Source organism: Phyllostomus discolor, chromosome 10, assembly GCF_004126475.2.
Source record: "Phyllostomus discolor isolate MPI-MPIP mPhyDis1 chromosome 10, mPhyDis1.pri.v3, whole genome shotgun sequence".
NCBI lineage: Eukaryota > Metazoa > Chordata > Mammalia > Chiroptera > Phyllostomidae > Phyllostomus > Phyllostomus discolor.
In genome coordinates, this window is record NC_040912.2 from 45,256,824 (window position 1) to 45,276,895 (window position 20,072).

The window sequence follows — 20,072 nt, forward strand, 5'->3', positions numbered from 1 at the left end:
GGTCTTGGGGGCCAATTCCACCCCCGACCCCGCCTACGTGTGCATCAGCCTAGTTCTTCCACTGACTCAAATCCGGCTTGGAACCAAAACTAATGAAAGAAAGATTCCTAGACTCATCAGTTCCCTGGTAGAAAGGATTACGGATTTTCCTCGTCCGGTTGCAGTACGTAGAGCATAATTTTCTAAAGCAGCTCTTATTATATTCTTTTTATTTTAAGTTACTCCTACTTATATTAGTCTGAGTCTAACACTGATTTTTCCAGTAGTTCTGCTTGCATAATGAAAAATGAAAAGTTGTGTTAGTATTGAAAATGACTTTAGTCTATATATGCCCATAGAAAATTCTGTACATATATTTGTAAAGCATTTGTGTTTACCTGAATAATAATAGCATCTAACATTTGTCGTGCTGTTACTAAGTAATTTACCTGCATTATCTAGTTTAATATTCATAATATTTGGAGAAGAAATTCTTCTCTAGCGTTAGATTCTACTCTAACGCCAGTTTTCTGTCGTTTTCCCAATTACAGGAATGTGGAACTTACTATTTTCATGTATAATCAATCCATTTTGCTCTTACTATATGATTTCTTCTTGGACTGAGGTCAGAAGCAAGAACTAACAAAAGGAAACCAGTGGGTGAAGATCCCCCTATTCCCCTATTCCCTCCACTGCTCCCCACCCCCTCGCCCCGCCCTTTCAATCTGGAATAGAGTGGGCAAAATAGAAGACGAGATGTCCCACCCTGTAGGAGAAAGCACCAGAAATAAGCAAATTATCCTCTACGAATTACATTTCACCGTTAAATACATTAAATTTTACTGCATGATAAAATTGTCACTTCAAAATTGACATTTCTAAACATCAGCATTAATCATCTCCCTTTAATCCTCTTCCTGACCCCTTTATTTATTGGTGCAACCATTATTAAAACAGGCTCTAAGTACCCAAGTAACCTGACTCCACTTTCTTAATATTAATACTCTTTTCTCCTACTGCCCCATCCATTCTCATCATCACCTCTAAGGTCGTGGAGGATTTTTTTTTTAATTTGGCAAAATGCACATACCAAAAAAATATCTTAACCAAGTGTAAAGTTTAGTAGTGGTAAGTACATTAACTATGTTGTACACTCAATCTCCAGAACTCATCTTGCAAAACTGAATCTCTATACCCATTAAACAACTCTCCATTTCCATTTCCTCCTACTCCCTGCAACCACAATTCTACTTTCTGTGCCTATGAATTTGCTACTCTGGATACCTCATAGAAATGGAATTATACAATATTTGTCATTTGTGATTGATTTATTCACTTAGCACAAGGTCCTCACAACTGCACTATGTGTGCAAATAATATGCCTTTGTATGTATATTTTATTCACCCATTCGTCTGTTGATTGGATTGCTTTCACTTTTTGGCTATTGTAAACAATGCTTTTATGAACAAGGGAATTGTTCATAATATCTCTTGGAGATCCTGCTTTCAATTCCTTTGGTACTACATTCCCAGAATTGGAATTGCTGGATCATGTAGCAATTCTATTTTTAATTTTTTGAGGAACTGCCATACTGTTTTCTATAGCAGTTATACCATTTCATTTCCCCATGAACTGCACAAGCTTTCCATTTTTTCCACATCCTCACCAATACTCTTTTCTTTCTTTTGCTTTTTTTGTATTTCTCATTTAAATTATTTTATTGTTGTTCAAGTACAGTTGTCTGTATTTTCTCCCCATCCCTCCCACCCACCCCTTCCAAACCCACTCCCCTCCCTTGCTTCCACCCTCCCCCTGGTTTTGTCCATGTATCCTTTATGGCAATTCCTGGAAACCCTTCTTCCCACTGTCCCCTCCCACCTCCCCTCTGGCTATTGTTAGATTGTTCTCAATTTCAGTGACTCTGGTTATATTTTGTTTGCTTTTTTTCTTTTGTTGATTATGCTCCAGTTAAAGGTGAGATCATATGGTATTTGTCCTTCACCACCTAGCTGATTGCACTTAGCATAACGCTCTCCAGTTCCATTTATGCTGTTGCAAAGGGTAGGGGCTCCTTCTTTCTCTCTGCTGCGTAGAATTCCACTTTTGTAAATGTACTATAGTTTTTTGATCCACTCATCTACTGATGGGCACTTACGTTGCTTCCAGCACTTGCTATTGTAAATTGTGCTGCTACGAACATTGGGGTGCATAGGTTCTTTTGGATTGGTGTTTCAGGATTCTTAGACTACAATCCCAGCAGTGGAATTGAAGGGTCAAAAGGCAGATCCATTTTTAGTTTTCTGAGGAAATTCCATACTGTTTCCCATAGTGGCTGCACCAGTCTGCATTTCCACCAACAGTGCACTAGGGTTTCCCTTTTCTCTGCATCCTCTCCAACACTTTTTTGTTGATTTGTTTATGTTGGCCATTCTGACTGGTGTGAGGTAGTATCTCACTGTGGTTTTAATTTGCATCCCTCTGATGGCTAGTGATGCTGAGCATCTTTTCATGTGTCTCTGAGCCCTCTGTATGTCCTCCTTGGAGAAGTGTCTGTTCAAGTCTTTTGCCCATTTTATAATTGGGTTTTTGTCTTCCTGGAGTGGAATCATGTGAATTCTTTATATATTTTAGAGATCAAGCCCTTGTCTGCGGTGTCATTGGAAAATATGTTCTCCCATATGGTTGTCTCTCTTTTCATTGTAATGCTGTTTTCTTTAGCCATGCAGAAGGTTTTTAATTTAATGAGGTCCCATTTGTTTATTCTCTCCTTTATGTCCCTTGCATTAGGGGACATATCTGTGAACATGTTGCTGCATGGAATGTCTGAGATTTTCCTGCCAATGTTTTCCTCTAGGACTTTTATGGCATTATGACTTTTATTTAAGTCTTTTATCCACCTTGTATTTATTTTTGTGTATGGTGTGAGTTGGTGATCAAGTTTCATTTTTTTTGCATGTAGCTGTCCAGATCTCCCAACACCATTTGTTGAAGAGGCTATTTTGCTCCATTTTATGTGTATTCCCCCTTTGTCAAATATTAACTGACTGCAGAGACTTAGGTTTATTTCTGGACTCTCCATTCTGTTCCATTGGTCTATGTGCCTGCTTTTGCCAGTACCAGGCTGTTTTGATTATAGTGGCCTTGTAGTACAGTTTGATATTAGGTATTGTGATCCCTCCTGCTTTGTTCTTCTTTCTCAAAATTGCTGCAGCTATTCGGGGTCGTTTATGGTTCCATATAGATTTCTGAAATGTTTGTTCTATATCTGTGAACTATGTCATGGGTACTTTAATAGGGATTGCATTGCATCTATAATTCGCTTTGGATAGTATGGCCATTTTGATGATGTTAGTTCTTCCAAACCATGAGCATGGTACATGCTTCCATTTGTTTGTGTCCTCCTTAATTTCTTTCTTCAGTGTTGTATAGTTTTCTGAGTACAGGTCTTTTACCTCCTTGGTTAGGTTTATTCCTAGGTACTTTATTTTTCTTGTTGCTATATCAAATAGGATTTTTTCCCTGATTTCTGTTTCTGATGTTTCATTGTTGGTGTCCAAAAATGCCTTTGATTTCTGAGTATTGACTTTGTAACCAGCTGTTCTGCCAAATTCATTTATTAGGTTGAGTAGTTTTTTGGTGGAGTCTACAGGATTTTCTATGTACACTATCACGCCATCTAGAAACACTGACAGTTTTGTTTCTTCCTTTCCAATTTGGATGCCTTTTATTTCTTTTTCTTGTCTGATTGCTGTGGCCAGGACTTCCAATACTATATTGAATAGAGGTAGTGAAAGTGGGCATCCTTGTCTTGTTCAACCTTAGTGGGAAAGCCTTAAGTTTTCTTTCGTTTTTCTATAGTCATCATTCTAATGGATATGAGGTGGTACCTCATGGTTTTGATTTGTATTTCTCCAATTGCTAGTGATGTTGAACATCTTTTCATGTGCTTGCTGGGCTTTCAAGTCCATTCCCCATTTTTTAAAAATCCAGTTGTTCGCTTTCTTGAGTTGTAGTTCATTATGTATTCTGGATACTAACCATTACACACATATGACTTGCAGTATTTTATTCTATCTCATGCCCTTTCACTCTGTGTCCTCTAATGTTCAGAAAGGCCAGATTAAAAAAAATATATATAAATCCTACAGTTGTCTCCCAACTGCTCTCTTTTGTTCCTCACCTCCCAAATTCATTTTTCTCAAAACCTGCTCTCTTCCTCAACTTCTTTGTATCTGAGGGTGGTACCATTCTGCTTTAGACGCAGGGTTAAAAATTGAAACCATTTACCTCTTCATCCCAAGTTAACTCAAATTGATGGGCAACTCCTGTTTACCTTCACTCTACCTGTAGATCTAACCACTATTATGGCATCTCTAACATGCAGTAACTTAAATAAAACATTTAAAGCCTTCACAATACTGTGAAGTAAAGGGATCATTAACGCGTATATAAAGAAGTTGCCCAAGAGTACACAGTACACATAAAAAATCAGCGACTGAGCCAGGGTTGGTCTTGAGATCTGTTGCTCAGGGACCCTTGGCATGGTGAAAGTCGGGGTAGATCAAGGTTTTCTTCTAACACGAAATCCTCCCCACTTTGCATAAATGCTGCGCGACAGGAGCGCGCCTCTCTTAGGACTCTCTTCCGCCACTAGAGCGCACAGTAAACGGACCCGCGGAGCTGGCGCTACTTCCGGGGAGGGAAAAAGAGTGAGCACCACCGGAAGCGAGGAAGGTGCTGTGTAATAACTGCGGAGCTGAGGTGCTTGAAACTTCTAAAATGCCGGATTACCTAGGTGTGGATCAGAGGAAAACGAAAGAGGAGGAGAAGGACGACAAACCTATCCGAGGTCAGTTGACGTAGGCAGAAGGTCTGGACCGCGATTAGGACCAGGCTTGCCCTGGAGGGAGGCAGGATTCTTGTTCGGTGCTCAGTGCTCGCTCCTTTTGTGCCGCTTGTGATTTGATCCGGGGCTGTAGCGCGTTAACCTGCCAGCCCTCTCTGTCTCCCTCATCCCGCTCCAAGTTCTGTATTCATCTCCCACTGCTTGACATTTTTATTCATGCTCATCTCTCAGGTCTTGAAGAAGGCACTCACCTTGCTTGGCCTTGAAGGCCTTGAAAAGTTTCCCTGCCTGGAGGTGCTGGGTCACCTGGGTCGTCTTTTCCTGTTGTTCTTCCGCCCTCAAGTGTGACAGCTTGGAGCCAGGATCCCGAAACATAATTTTCTTTTTTAAAAAAGTAATCATTTAACTAGATAATACGTTTACATGCCTGAAACTCAAAAGGAAGAAAAAAGATATATCGAGAAGTGTCTCATACTTGGCCCTGGTCACCCACTTATCCACAGAGGCAACTAATGATGCTATTTTGCATTATCTTTCTAGACATTTTCAATGCATACACAAGCAATTTTGTTTCTCCTGTTTTTTAAAAAATGCAGCATGCTGTACATCTTGCTTTTCAATCTTAACATATAAAAGAGTCACTGTTGTGTGTCTCTGCATAGTATTTCAGTTTTTGGGGTGTGATGTATGAAATTAATCATTATTGATGGACATTTAGATTTCTTCCAATTTGTTGACCATTATAGAGCAATCAGTAACCTTTTTTCTATAACTTTCACCACATGCACAAACACAGACTGTAGAATAAATTTTAGAAATGGAGTTGTAGTTTTGACAGGGCAGAATTACTTTAGTAGAAACTGTGTCACTTTTATCCACAGTGAATGAGGCATCATACTGTTTTCATACACAGTTTCTCCCCAGTAGCCTTATGTAGTCTCATCTTTATGTTTTTTCTTCTTTCGTTCCTTATAGACTATTTTAAAGCATTCTTAGGGTGGTTTTTTCCCCCTCTTTTTTCTTACTTTTCCCTTCCTAAACAACTTCAACCTCTCCTAGCACTCTTCTCTGTTTCCAGCCTCCCCCTAAAGAAAGACCATTTCCTCTCTACTTTCATTCCTTATTCTACTCTTTCCCTTTAAAATATTTTAGGGTATTGTAAATGTCAGAGGTACTCATTCGCTTCATGGAAAACTTAGTTACAGAGATTTAACATTTCATCTGTGTATTTCTCTGAGTATGTTATTCTTTAAATGTATTGATAAATTTATCCCTTGGATACACTTATGGGTAATGTGTGTATAGCAGTTTATGTTCTTCATCCATATTTTATTTGATCTTTATAGCAACACTTAGAGGGTAAATTATTAATATCTTTGCTTTTCAGATGACAAAACTAATGCTCAGAGATTAAGTAGTTTTTCCAAAGTTACTTAGCAAATGAATGATTTTTGGGGGACTGGTGCCAGGTTGTTTTGATTCTCAAACTGTTTTTTGGGCTCCCTATTCTTGCTGGGACACAACTCTTTCAGATTTCAGAGTAGATACGTTATGTTGTTGTTTTTTTTCCAAGATTTTATTTATTTATTTTTAGAGAGATGGCAAGGGAGGGATAGTGAGAGGGAGAGAAACATAGATGTGCAATTGCCTGCCTCTCACACACTCCCAACTGGGGACCTGGCCTGCAAACTAGCAACCCAGGCCCGGACCTTCAGGCCTGCGCTCAATCCACTGAGCCACAACAGACGGGCTTTTTTAATTTTTTTTTTTAATCTGCTTTCACCAAATCAGATAAAATATTCATGGTTCTGGGAACTGTTTGATGATTGCGTTTATATATAACAGCTTTCCACAGTTTTTCTCACTTACCTAGTAAGGTTTCAAGTGAACAGAAAAGAATCATTAGATCTAATTTCTTTTGTTTGAATTTCATGTATTCTCTCTTTTCTTTTAGCTCTGGACGAGGGTGACATTGCCTTGCTGAAAACTTATGTAAGTCCTTTCAGTGGTTACAAAATAATAGATATGTTATGTTGAAATAAGAACTGTTGTTGGTATTATTCCTCCAAAATGACTAGAAAATAACAACTAGCAGTTTATAGTAATTTTAAGTGAAAACAGTTACCTTTCTACAGTTTCTATAGAATAGATCAGAGTGTAAATATCCAGTATGTCTAAGTTTATACATTATTTTTATACTATTTGTAATTAAAGTGTGGGCCTCTTATCAGAAGATATTTAAAATAATTTATACAGGTGTTTACAGTACTTGAAATGTATGAGTTGTTAATGTTTTTGTAGTTTAATAGATTGTTGCTTTCCTGATACTCTAATTAAACTGATCTTTATTTTCTAGGGTCAGAGCACTTACTCTAGGCAGATAAAGCAGGTTGAGGATGACATTCAACAACTTCTCAAGAAAATTAATGAGCTCACTGGTATATATATTTTTAATTCCTGTTTTCTTGCTCTAAAGTAATGTGTTAATTGTATCAAAGGATTTTAAATACAAGTATTGCCTTTTCATGAATTACAGATTTTAAAAAATTACTGTCCTTCCTGTCTTTTGAGAAATTGGGCCTCATTTAACAATCTCTTTTACTATCTTTTAGAAACAAGTTTAATGCTTAAGCAATTAATAAACAACATCATCCTTTAAGCAAGTAATGTTTCTGTTCAAAGCCAAGTTTAGTAAACTCTAATAAACAAGTTAAAGTTCCTTATTGAATAAAATATGATTTTATGTGATATTGCTTGAAGTTAGCTGTTGCTTAGTAATTGGAAAGTTTTCTTTTTGAGAATTTGAGTGGTAAAGTTTTATAGTACTTGACCACAAAAAAATGTCAAATATGGCATTAAATTTTTGGCTTAGGGCAGTGGTTTTCATAGCTGGGACAATTTTATTTCCCCTCCTCTTAGGACATTTGGCAGTGTCTGGAGATACTCTTTCTTTTCTTTTCTTTTTTTTTTTTTTTTTTAAGATTTCATTTATTTTCAGAGAGGGGGAAGGGAAGGAGAAAGAGAGGGAGAGAAATAATCAACGTGCGGTTGCTTTTTACATGCTCCCCCTACTGGAGACCTGGCTTGCAACTCAGGCACGTTCCCTGGACTGGGAGTCGAACTGGTGACTCTTTGGTTCGCAGGCCTGCACTCAGTCCACTGAGCTATGCCAGCCAGGGCTGGAGATATTCTTTTTTTTTTTTTTTTTTTTAAGATTTTATTTATTTATTTTTAGAGAGAGAAGGGAGGGAGATAGAGAGAGAGAGTGAAACATCAATGTGCAGTTGCTGGGGGTTATGGCCTGCAACCCAGGCATGTATCCTGACTGGGAATCGAACCTGTGACACTTGGGTTCGCAGCCTGCGCTCAATCCACTGAGCTACACCAGCCAGGGCTTTGGAGATATTCTTTATTCTCATGACTTGATGGGGATGTGGTGCTAGTGGCTCCTAGTGGCTAGTGTCCAGGAATGCTGCTAACCATCCTGTAATGCACAGGACTCCCCCACAACAGATTATTCAGTCCAAAGTGTCAGAGTTTGAGAAAGCCTGCTTTTGGGATGATGTAGTACATTCTAGTGAATTTTGTAATCTCTCTATGTAGGTATTAAAGAGTCGGACACTGGCCTGGCCCCACCAGCACTCTGGGATTTGGCTGCAGATAAGCAAACACTCCAGAGTGAACAGCCTTTGCAGGTTGCGAGGTATGTCCTCTGGAAATTTATTTGAGTCTTTGGTTTAATGTGGTAATCATAAAGAATTTTTATTTTAAAGTCCAAGTGAAGAAAAATTTCTACAGAAGTATCTGGGGTTAAAAATTTATGCCTTAAACTGTTGTTCAAGAAATAGGCGAGGATATAATCATATAAAAGATTCAAGTGATACAGAGCAAATGTGAAAATTTTCCATTTCCTCTTCATTGTCCCACTACCCCTTTTCTCACATATGCCAATTGCTAGAAATAGTTTGGTCCTCTTAATCCTGCTGTCTGTCTTCCTGTACCAACATCCTTCCAAAGTAATTACATTAAAATGTAGGTTGGATTAGTATTCAGTATTTTTATAATTATGGCTATGTGAACCCTGATCACAAAGAGCCAAGAAGTAAATAGTAATTACTTTTCCTTTCTTGTACCACTTTTTCTTTTTCTTGTCCTAATTGTTTTTTCATTTGCTTGGTTTTCTATGTATATTACTAAACCCCTCAGTTTTTCCTCATTGTTTAAATTGCTCTTCAGATGCATTGGGTCCCTCAGATTTTTTTCTCATGCATATCTCAGGTGCATCAGCTGCGTCAGGTATTCTCTCAAGTTCATCTTCCTGAAGAAGTCTTCCCCAGCACTTTACAACCTGCTTCATTTTGACTAGTTGTCCTTTTTATAAAAAAAAATATGTATTTATTCTTAGAGAGACTGAAAGAAAGGGAGAAGGACAGAGAGAAAAACATCAATGTGTGGTTGCCTCTCACATGCCCCCAGCTGAGCACCTGGTCCCCAACCCAGGCATGTGCCCTGACTGGGAATCAAACCAGCTATGTTTTGGTTCACAGGCTGGCACTCAGTCCACTGAGCCACATTAGTCAGGGCTAACCACTTGTCCTTTGTGCCTGTTGAATCACAATCATCCTGCACCTTCTTACTCTGGAGGTTCCCTTTGCCTCTCCACTCCTTGTGTACCTCTCTTTTTTATTTACTTCCTCCTTCATTAGATAGGCTATAGTCTTTAGTAGCTTCTTGAAAGAGGGTCATTGAGAGGTAATATTTTGAGACCACATAAGTTTGAAATGTCTTGGCTGGTATAAAGTTCTTTCTGCTACAGAATTTTGAAGGCATTGTCCTCCATCTCCAGTGTTGTTAGCCTGAAGCCATTCTGATTCCCAGCCCATGTGACTTATTTTTCCTCTGAAAGTTGCAGGGTCTCCTCTGGTTCTCATTTGTTCTTGTTCTTTTTTTTTTTTTACTTTTAATTTTTTTAATATATTTTATTGATTATGCTATTACAGTTGTCCCATTTTCCCCCTTCATTACCCTCTACCCTGCACACCCTCTCCCACCCATATTCCCCCCCTTTAGTTCATGTCCATGTGTCATAAGTTCTTTAGCTTCTACATTTCCCATACTATTCTTGTCCTCCCCCTGTCTATTTTCTACCTACCATCTATGCTACTTATTCTCTGTACCTTTCCCCCCTCTCTCTTCATCCTACTCCCCTGTTGCTAACCCTCCATGTGATCTCCATTTCTGTGGTTCTGTTCCTGTTCTAGTTGTTTGCTTAGTCTGTTTTTGTTTTTGTTTTAGATGTGGTTGTTAATAATTGTGAATTTACCGTCATTTTACTATACATGTTTTTTATCTTCTTTTTCTTAGATAAGTCCCTTTAACATTTCATAAAATAAGGGCTTGGTGGTGATGAACTCCTTTAACTTGACCTTATCTGAGAAGCACTTTATCTGCCCTTCCATTCTAAATGAAAGCTTTGCTGGATAGAGCAATCTTGGATGTAGGTCCTTGCCCTTCATGACTTGGAATACTTCTTTCCAGCCCCTTCTTGCCTGCAAGGTCTCCCTTGAGAAATCAGCTGACAGTCTGATGGGAACTCCTTTGTAGGTTACTGTCCCCTTATCTCTTGCTGTTTCTAGGATTCTCTCCTTCATTTTAATCTTGGCTAATGTAACTATGATGTGCCTTGGTGTGTTCCTCTTTGGGTTCAACTTCTTTGGGACTCTCTGAGCTTCCTGGACTTCCTGGAAGTATATTTCCTTTGCCAGATTGGGGAAGTTCCCCTTTATTATTTCTTCAGATAACTTTTCCACTTGTTCTTCCTCTTCCCCTTCTGGTACCCCTATAATTCAGATGTTGGAATGTTTAAAGATATCCTGGAGGTTCCTAAGCTTGTCATTTTTTTTGAATTCTTGTTTCTCCATTCTTTTCTGTTTGGTTGTTTATTTCTTCCTTCTGGTCTGCTCTGTTGATTTGAGTCCCAGTTTCCTTCCCATCACTATTCGTTCCCTGTGCATTTTTCTTCATTTCACTTATTGTAGCCTTCATTTTTTCATCTAATTTGGAACCAAATTCAACCAATTCTGTAAGCATCCTGATCACCAGTGCTTTGAACTGTGCATCTGTTAGGTTGGCTATCTCTTTGTTGCTTAAAAGTGTTTGCTCAGGATCTTTGATTTGTACTTGCGTTTGAGCCTTTTTTTTTTTTTTAAAATCTGGTCGCACCTGTTGTGTAGTGAGGGGTGGAGCCTTAGGTGTTCACTAGGGTGGGGCAACCCAGTCGTTCCTCCACTTCCCCCAAGCTAACTGGGCCTTTCTGTTGCTAATTCCCTTGTAGGTGGGCTTGTGTATGTTCTAGGGCCCCGTGAGTCTCTCCAACCCACTCTCCTGTGAGGCTGGGAGTCTCTCTCTCCCTACACCTCAACCCCCACAGGTATTTTCAATCAATGTCCTGAAGTTCTATTTCCTAGCACTTGGGACCCTGGGTTTCGAGGTCTGTCTCACTGCCCAATTTTGCCTGGTTTATCTGTGTGCGAATGTGGCCCGGACAGCCAAGCGCCTTGCTCGCAGTGCCTCGCTTCACGGTCACTGCCTCACTGGGTCTGCCAGCCGCCTGTGTGCCCAGGGTTTCCCTGCTGTGGTCTTGTGCTTGGGATGCCTTCTGCACCTGGGATATGCCACTGCTTTTTGTGCCTTCACCTCTCTGCCCAGCTGCCCAACTCCATCCCTCCTACTGGTCTGGATGAATGTGTATATTTTAACTCTGTAGTTGTCCGACTTCCATACAGTCCAATTTTCTGTCATATCTGGTTGTTATCTTGTTTCTAAATTGTTGCTGACCTTATTTTGGTTGTGCGAGGGGCACAGTGTGTCTATCTGTGCCTCCATCTTGTCCTGTAGTCTTGGTTCTCACTTGTTCTGAAATTTCATGATGATGTATCTGGGTGTTAGTCTGTTTTCATTTATGGCACTGGGCTCACATGTCCTTCAGTGTGGTACATTTTCTTGAAACTGTTAATAATTTCTTTTCATTTTCCAATATCCAAATAATAGAATTTCTCTCTTGCGGACTTCTGTGATTCAGATATTGGACCTCCTGGATTGCTTCTCTTATATGATAATCTTTCTTTCTTGCTTTTTTTTTTTTGTGTCCTACTTTTATGAGATTTTCTTTATTTTTGCATCCTTTTATTCATTATTTTTTTCTCTTTCTCTTCTCAAGTTTTTAGTATCCAAGAGCTCTTTTCTCTTCCATTGTATGTGTTTTGCTGTTTTTTGAATGTCCTGTTCTCGTACATTGGTTGTAGTATGTTCTCATCTTTGTGGAAACTAATGATAACTGGAAGGTTTCTGCTTCCTCTAAGATGTTTTTTCATCTTGCTTGATCTGTGTCTGTCTTTTATGCTTAGGTGCCTGGCAATCTTACTTTGGCCTTTGGTTTCAGTGGGAGACCAAAGGAAAACCTGATAGAAGATCTAGATCCAATAGTGAAGCGTGTCAGTCGTAAGCTTCACAATAGCTAATACAGTTGGATGTTTAGTTGTGGAGCCTTCAGTGTCAGTATCTTTAGATCTTTTTGTTTGGATGATCCTGTTTCCCAGAGCACTTGTTTTCAATCTCCTGTTGTCTCTAACCTCCAATATTTTGAAAGAACAGTGGAGACAGAGGACTAGAGGATTTCAGCAACACGTTCACTTACTTTTCCCTTTCACCTCTGCACCCTCCTCATTTTCAGAAAGTTATCAACACCACTAATCCCACCCTGCTTCTTACCTAGCATTTCTTGATACCTTCTGTTTTACCCTTTCCAGAATATCTTCATTACCTCAGAAAGAAACCCCATACCCATTAGCAGTTTCTGTTGCCCTCTCTTTAGTTCCTGGCACCAACGTAACTACTTTGCATGGACTTGCCTGTCATGGGTAGTTCATATAAAAGGAATCACCTCATATAAATGTATGGCCTTGTTTCTGGTTTCTTTTACTCAGCATAATGTTTGAAGATTCATCCATGTCGTAGCATGTATCAGGACATCATTTCTTTTTATAGTCAAATAATGTTCCAGCTTAATTTCTCTCTTCATTGATATTCTTTATTTGGTGAGACATTATTCTCATACTTCCCATTAATTGTTTAAACATAGTGGTCCTTCAGTTTTTTTAAAAAATATTTATGATACTGATTAAAGTTTTTGTATAGTAAGACCAATGTATAAGCTTCCTCAGGGACAGTTTCTGTGGACTCCTTTTTTTTCCTATGAATGGGCCTTACTTTCCTATTTCTTTTTGTCTCTCGAACTTTTCTTGATAGAAACTGGACATTTTAAGTAATGTAATATGTCAACTCTGGAAATCAGATTTTCCCTTTCCTCAGGGTTTGTTATTGTTGCTGCTTTGTGCTGTTTTTCCTTTGAAATGTTTGGCCAGCCTCTTGTTAGCCACAACTAGTACAGTGCTGCCTCAGACAGTCATGATGTTAAATAATTGTCACTGATCGTTTCCAACAAATGCCCTGTGAGCAGGGTGTTCACACAGAGAGAGCTCTGAGTCCCGTTAAACAAAGACAAATATGTTCTAAGCTTCCAGGAAAGTCACATAGTGACAGTTCTGAGAGGGTTGGGCTTTGGGGAGTTCCCAACTTAATCTGCTTCCCCTACCCTTCACCCCCACCATTTGCAGAGTTGGGAAAATGTTGATTTTGACTGTTTTTCCCAGTGTTCACTTTGCTTTCAGGGAGGAACATGCTTTTAAAGGTCCTTAGTTCAGCATTCTGGAAGTTGAGGTCCCTGTATCGTCTGTACTTTTTCGGCTGTGGATTAAAAAAAAAACCCTATCTGTGCATATAATGTTGGCTTGGTCTGTCAAAGTACTGACAGATACTTTTTATATATATAATTCTACCTCCCTGGTAGAACTTGGCTAAGCACAGAAAATAGTTCCACCATAGAGTTATGCTCCAAGGACAAAGTGTGTGCACCTTACTTTCCATGCCACCTGTATGTATACTCTAGAGACTGTTTTGTACATCCTGGTGATTTATTGCTACGGCTTATGACATGAGTCCTTTTTAACATGAGTTCTGTTTTTTGTTTTTGTCTTTAGTAGACAGATAATTTAGAAGAGAAAGGCAGTAGAATACTTTCTGCTATAATGTACATACTATTACAAATTTGCCTTCATTATGTCACACAGAAAAAGAATACATTGAAGTTAAAAGTAGCAACCACAGTAAAAATGGATTTGAGGTATAAACTCAGGAAAGAATGGAAAAACACATTTATTTCTTGGTATAAGACAAGATGACTGTCTTCTCATAGGGAAAAGACAGGAAAGTAATGTGAAATAGTGATTTTCAACCTTTTTCATCTCATGGCACATATAAACTAATTACTAAAAAATTCTGCAGCCCGGCAAAAAACATTTTTTTGCGGATCTGATCCCCAAAAAGGTACAATTTTGATTCATTCACACTGGGCAGCTATTGTTGTACGGGCTGTAGTCATTTTATTATCTGACAACCTAAGGGAAAAGAGGTCAGTGCCCCTGACTAAATAGTTGGGTATTGCATGTTTTGAAAATTCTTGTGGCACACCAGTGTGCTACAGCACACTGATTGAAAATCGCTGACTTAAGACATAGAAAAGTATCACTAATAAAGGAATCACTAATAAAGGAATAAAGAAATTGGAGAACTTCTTAATAGTGAAATACTTTGGTTTAATTTCCCAGAGGTTTGCATTTTTTGAAAATTTTATGACTTGGCTTAAGTTGGGTGGACCCTTGGGCCTGAGCGTATTTTCTAGAAAAGGATCTTTAACAGTGGCCCAGTTTCTGCAGTTCCAGTTTACACCTGCTCCAGGGGAGACTCTAGTTACTTGAATTCATTATTAGTGGGTTAAGTTTCTTACTCTAATCAAGTCATTTGCTGTGTTAGATGTACAAAGATAATCAATGCTGATTCGGAGGACCCGAAGTACATTATCAATGTGAAGCAGTTTGCCAAGTTTGTGGTGGACCTCAGTGATCAGGTGGCACCTACTGACATTGAAGAAGGAATGAGAGTTGGGTAAGATTTCTACTTACAGTAAATACTCACCTTTCATTAAAGATACCGTGTCACATTCACATCCTTGACTTTCTTTTGAATGAATGCACTTGTTGCCGTGGAATACCATGGGATAATCTAGTTGAGTTCTACAGTTGAACATCTTTTCTCCTGCATCCCCTTTCTGACCTCTCGCTTTCCTTTTTCCCCATCTCCACTATGGCTTTTTATGAATGACTTCAAATGTCATAATCAAAGTAAGTGCAGAAGCTGAGAGTTGAGTTTGCCAGTCTATTGAAGGTTACATATTGTAGGTGGAGGAAGCACTTGCTCTAGGATAGTTAAGATTGAGTTAATGTAATTAATGTATATAGAATACCTAATAATTCACTTAGAAAATGTTTTGAATGTATTAGTGAGGATCTTTTTTACCTTTCTAGTGTGGACAGAAATAAGTATCAAATTCACATTCCACTGCCTCCTAAGATTGATCCAACAGTTACCATGATGCAGGTAAGAAACTATGGATGGAAAAGAAATGGCATGACTTAGAATGCAACTGCACCATCTCAAAAAATTCTGAAACTTTTAACTCATAAACTGTTAATGTGTGAGTATGTCTTAATTTGCCCAAATTTTTAAAACCATTTTTCAGTTGAAAAAGTCTTTATTAGTCTTTACTTTACTAGCCTGTCTCCCACTTAGTATCATAAGTAATATAGCAAGTGGTTCTAGCACACTGGGCAATATATTCCATTTTTAAAAAATTCTTACTTGCTGTAAGTGTGATTTTTCTTTTAAGATATTGGGTCTACTCTACCAGATAGAACATTAGGACTAGTATTCAAAAGGCTGTGACTATGTTGTACATTTTCTTCCCTCTCTTAGGTAGAGGAAAAACCTGATGTCACATACAGTGATGTGGGTGGCTGTAAGGAACAGATTGAGAAACTTCGAGAAGTAGTTGAAACCCCTCTACTTCATGTAAGTGACTGAGTCTGTTACATTTTAAATTACTTCATATAAAGATTTAATAGCCTTTTGTGTACTGTGCACTAAAATTGCCTATGTATTAGGTAGCTTTTTAAATTTTATATTTTCCTTAATGAAAAATTTTGAGGGGATAGAGGATAGAGGTGTGGAGAGTTGAGTTTCAAAAAAGAAAGCAAAAGGATTGAGTGGTTAAGCGTGTTCAAGAAAAAGATCTTCTGTTTAAGTGACACAGAAGGTTGAGGTATAAGTTTTGACAGTATGTTAAATATGTTATAGGTTATTGTAGAGGAAATCATGTGTTTTAATGATATCAAGAGTAAGTGGGTTTAAATGGAATCAAAGTAACCTTGGGATGATAATGGGAAACTAGGATATTAAATACCAGATAAGGCTTTTGTTCTTTAAACACTATAATTTTTTAAAAGATTTTATTTATTTTTAGAGAGAGGGGAAGGAAAGGAGAAAGAGGGAGAGAAACGTCAATGTGTGGTTGCCTCTCCTGCGCCCCTGACTAAGGACCTGGCCTGCAACCCTGACTTGTGCCCTGACTGGGAATCGAACTAGCAACCCTTTGGTTTACAGTCTTTCACCCAATCTACTGAGCTATACCAGCCAGGGCTAAACAGTAGAATTTTTTTAAATTAGGGAAAAAATGAAGTCTGGATAGTAGAAATACCTTTAAAAGCTATTCAGCTTTATGCTATTGATCTTGTTAAGCTATTGATCTAGTTAAGATCTTGTTTAGAATAAGTTATTATTTAGATCAAATATATAGATTGTGGACTTAATAATTTTGATTTAGATATATTGATATAAAAGTAGTCTTATTTTATTATACAGAACTCATAATTATAAAAATTATGTCTCCATCACAGCCGGAGAGATTCGTTAACCTTGGCATCGAGCCTCCCAAGGGCGTGCTGCTCTTTGGTCCGCCAGGTACAGGCAAGACACTCTGTGCTCGGGCAGTTGCTAATAGGACTGACGCTTGCTTCATTCGAGTTATTGGATCTGAACTTGTGCAGAAATACGTTGGTGAGGTAAAGTAAATTAATCATAAAGAATATGTAGCTCTGAAAGATTTTATAAAGTATGGATGAAATTAAAATGGCACTTTCACATTGAAGATTGAGACCTGAAATTTCTTGATTGATGGATTGTAATTAGTAGTGTAGAAGCCACCAGCCTTCTCTTAAATTTATAAATAAACAACTGCTTAACATTTTTAATCACCATGCTCCCTACTCAGAAAGATGACATTTCTTGTGGATTGAGTTTGCAAGAGAAATACCCCAGAAATGCCTGGTGAATGCATTCAAAAGTGTATGTTCACTTTAGGGCCAGCCTTTTATGGTCCCCTGAGAAAGAGAGAACATAGAGTATCTATCTGCACACGTGCAACTGTACACACACACACATTTTTTTCAATATAGAGTAAGTCTAGCGCTGTATGTATAGTGCCTGAAGCATTAATGATTAGTATACTTAAAATAAGAATTAGAAAGGAGTTGCATGAATTGAGATACAGAGTACTTTTATCCCCTGAGCAACACTTACACATCAAATTTGGTGATTAGTAATGCCACGGGATAAATCAAATGCTTTTAGTTACTCAAGTGTTACTGATTGAAATGGTGCCTTTATTTCAATAGTGTTAATTTAATCTCTTCAGGTCTTACAGTTATGACTATTTAATTTAAGGCTAATAAGTACAGTTTAATGGAATAGGTAATGAACTTCAGTTTTTTTTGAAAAAGCCTTAGGTAATAATGTTTGAGAATACCATTAGGAATATTGAAAAGTTTGAAGTTTAACTTAATATATTTTTAAAAGACTTAGAAACCAACTGTGAATTAAATTATTTTTCTCATTAGGGGGCGCGGATGGTTCGAGAGCTTTTTGAAATGGCCAGAACAAAAAAAGCCTGCCTTATCTTCTTTGATGAAATTGATGCTATTGGAGGTATGGATGGTATTTTAGAGAGCTATTTTAGGGTTGGGTTTCATGAGAGCCCTAAAGTAGTATGTGTAGAGTTCTCCTAATATGTTCAACTTGTACAAGTTTTAATTCCAACTTTTCTGTGAGCTCTGCCACATTGGAGCCAGAGATTTAATAAACAGTAGGGCTATACCATAAAGGAAAAAAGAAATGTTACATAACATTGCTGTTTCTCAAAGTCTTTACCTTTGTACTTTATTATCACTCGTATGACACATTTTAACAATTCCATTGGTGGTGATATTTTATAAAGTGTACGAAAAATAATGTTACTGTTAGCTTCATAGATCTGATGAAATACATACTATCTTGTGTGATCTAGACAAGTTATTATAACTAACTCTGAACCTAAGTTAGCTCATCTTATAAAGGGCATGATGATTCTTGCCCTGTTTATTTCATGGGTTTTTGAGAGCTTTAAGTAAGTAATAAATGTGATAGACTTTGAAAACTAAACTGCTCTATAGGCCTTCATTGTTGTTTCAGTCTGTGAAAGTAATAATCCTCACTGGTTGGAGAATATATGTCCAGATATTTGTTATTTAATAAACTTAGTGGCAAAAATGACTTGAAAATATGGTGAACTTTGTAACACTGTTTGAGGAATGTGGTTATGTTACCTGGAATCTTGCTTTTATACTGGATGGTTGTGTTGGGCTTGGACGCTTGTAGTTAATGTCTTTAAGTGGTTAATTTGAGTACAGTGTATTGATGCAGTGTGGTGACTCTGTATCGTTGGAATAAGCCATAAGCCTTATGCTGTCAGGATGCTCTGAAGCTATGCTTTCCTAAGTGGGTTGTGTATAAAACAGTATTAGGGTGTGGGAAAAAAATAATAGAATTTTTTAAATATTTAATCTTAATCTCAAGTTTTAATTTTTGTTATAATGTATATAATACATAAATACAACCGTATATATACAATTTAAAAATAAAAGTGTGTGTTTGGAGGCTTTTTGTTTTTGCTATTTTGGTTGAAATGAGAGACTGAGATTAACAGTGAGTACTCTAGTATATCCAAAATAGTGTGATAGTGTAAGTTATATTTCTGCTATATTGCGGATTTAGCCTTATTTTTAAGGACAGTTTTGAGAAATTTAGAAGAGTATGGCAGTTTTTTACATTCCAGTGCTAAAGTTTCTGTGTATTCTGCTGCCTGGTCCAGGTATACAATGGAGGTGTTCTTGAGTGATTTAAGAAACAAAATTCCTTAAAGATAATTAAAAATACTTTAGGGGAACTTATATTAAATAAATCTATGAGTCTTGAAAGATTCACTTTCTAACTAGCTTTGTAAGAAGTGGGCAGTTCTTATAGGATTTACTTGAAACTGGCTATTTGCTTGCACTGGAGGGCATGATGTGAGCCAAGACTGCAGTACTTTCAAGTTGGTGTAGTGCTGCTGTGACTGGATGTTTCCTTTTGTCTTAGGGGCTCGTTTTGATGATGGTGCTGGAGGCGACAATGAAGTACAGAGAACAATGTTGGAATTGATCAATCAGCTGGATGGCTTTGACCCTCGAGGCAACATTAAAGTGCTCATGGCCACTAACAGACCTGACACTTTGGATCCAGCACTGATGAGGCCAGGGAGACTGGATAGGAAGATTGAATTTAGCTTACCTGATCTTGAGGTAAGAAAATAATTTCTTTTTAGAAATGGGATTCTTGAAATTTTTTATCCCTGTGATGTTTTCCATTGTAATATTTTTCAATTCCTCTATTTTTAGGGTCGGACTCACATTTTTAAGATTCATGCACGTTCAATGAGTGTTGAAAGAGATATCAGATTTGAGTTGTTAGCACGACTGTGTCCAAATAGCACTGGTAGGTTCAAAGGTCTTGTCTATATTTGCTGGTCTGTCTGTCCTGTCTGCTCTGATTAAGCCTATCTTTTTTTTTTGAAAGGTGCTGAGATTAGAAGTGTCTGCACAGAAGCTGGTATGTTTGCCATCAGAGCACGGAGAAAAATTGCTACTGAGAAAGATTTCTTGGAGGCTGTAAATAAGGTCATTAAGTCCTATGCCAAATTTAGTGCTACTCCACGCTATATGACATACAACTAAGCCCTGAAAGCTTTCATGAAATATTTCTTTTAATTGGAATCCTAAGCTTATATAAACTTGGTAATAACCATTTCACACAACAATAAATGGTTTCAAAATTATATGCTTTTCAGATATGTCTTCTCTCTAGTACAATAGAAGGTGATAT

The 20,072-nt window shown here is 37.8% G+C and overlaps 1 protein-coding gene across 1 annotated transcript; it reads left to right on the plus strand.

The window, feature by feature from the left end:
* The first annotated feature begins 4,644 nt into the window (after positions 1-4,644).
* PSMC2 (proteasome 26S subunit, ATPase 2) lies at positions 4,645-20,025 on the plus strand. The gene is made up of 12 exons (XM_028525313.2): positions 4,645-4,829; positions 6,781-6,818; positions 7,183-7,264; positions 8,430-8,529; positions 14,757-14,888; positions 15,308-15,380; positions 15,756-15,851; positions 16,736-16,900; positions 17,735-17,822; positions 19,290-19,492; positions 19,589-19,685; positions 19,767-20,025. The coding sequence occupies exons 1-12, from the start codon at positions 4,760-4,762 to the stop codon at positions 19,922-19,924; spliced, it is 1,302 nt and encodes a 433-aa protein (XP_028381114.1). The 5' UTR covers positions 4,645-4,759; the 3' UTR covers positions 19,925-20,025.
* Positions 20,026-20,072: the final 47 nt, after the last annotated feature.

Coding starts and splice junctions, on each gene's coding strand:
- PSMC2 (XM_028525313.2), top strand. CDS start 4,760: ATGCCGGATTACCTAGGTGTGGATCAGAGGAAAACGAAAGAGGAGGAG. Junction 6,819..7,182: donor TTGCCTTGCTGAAAACTTAT/GTAAGTCCTTTC, acceptor TTTATTTTCTAG/GGTCAGAGCACTTACTCTAG. Junction 15,852..16,735: donor TTGAAACCCCTCTACTTCAT/GTAAGTGACTGA, acceptor TCTCCATCACAG/CCGGAGAGATTCGTTAACCT.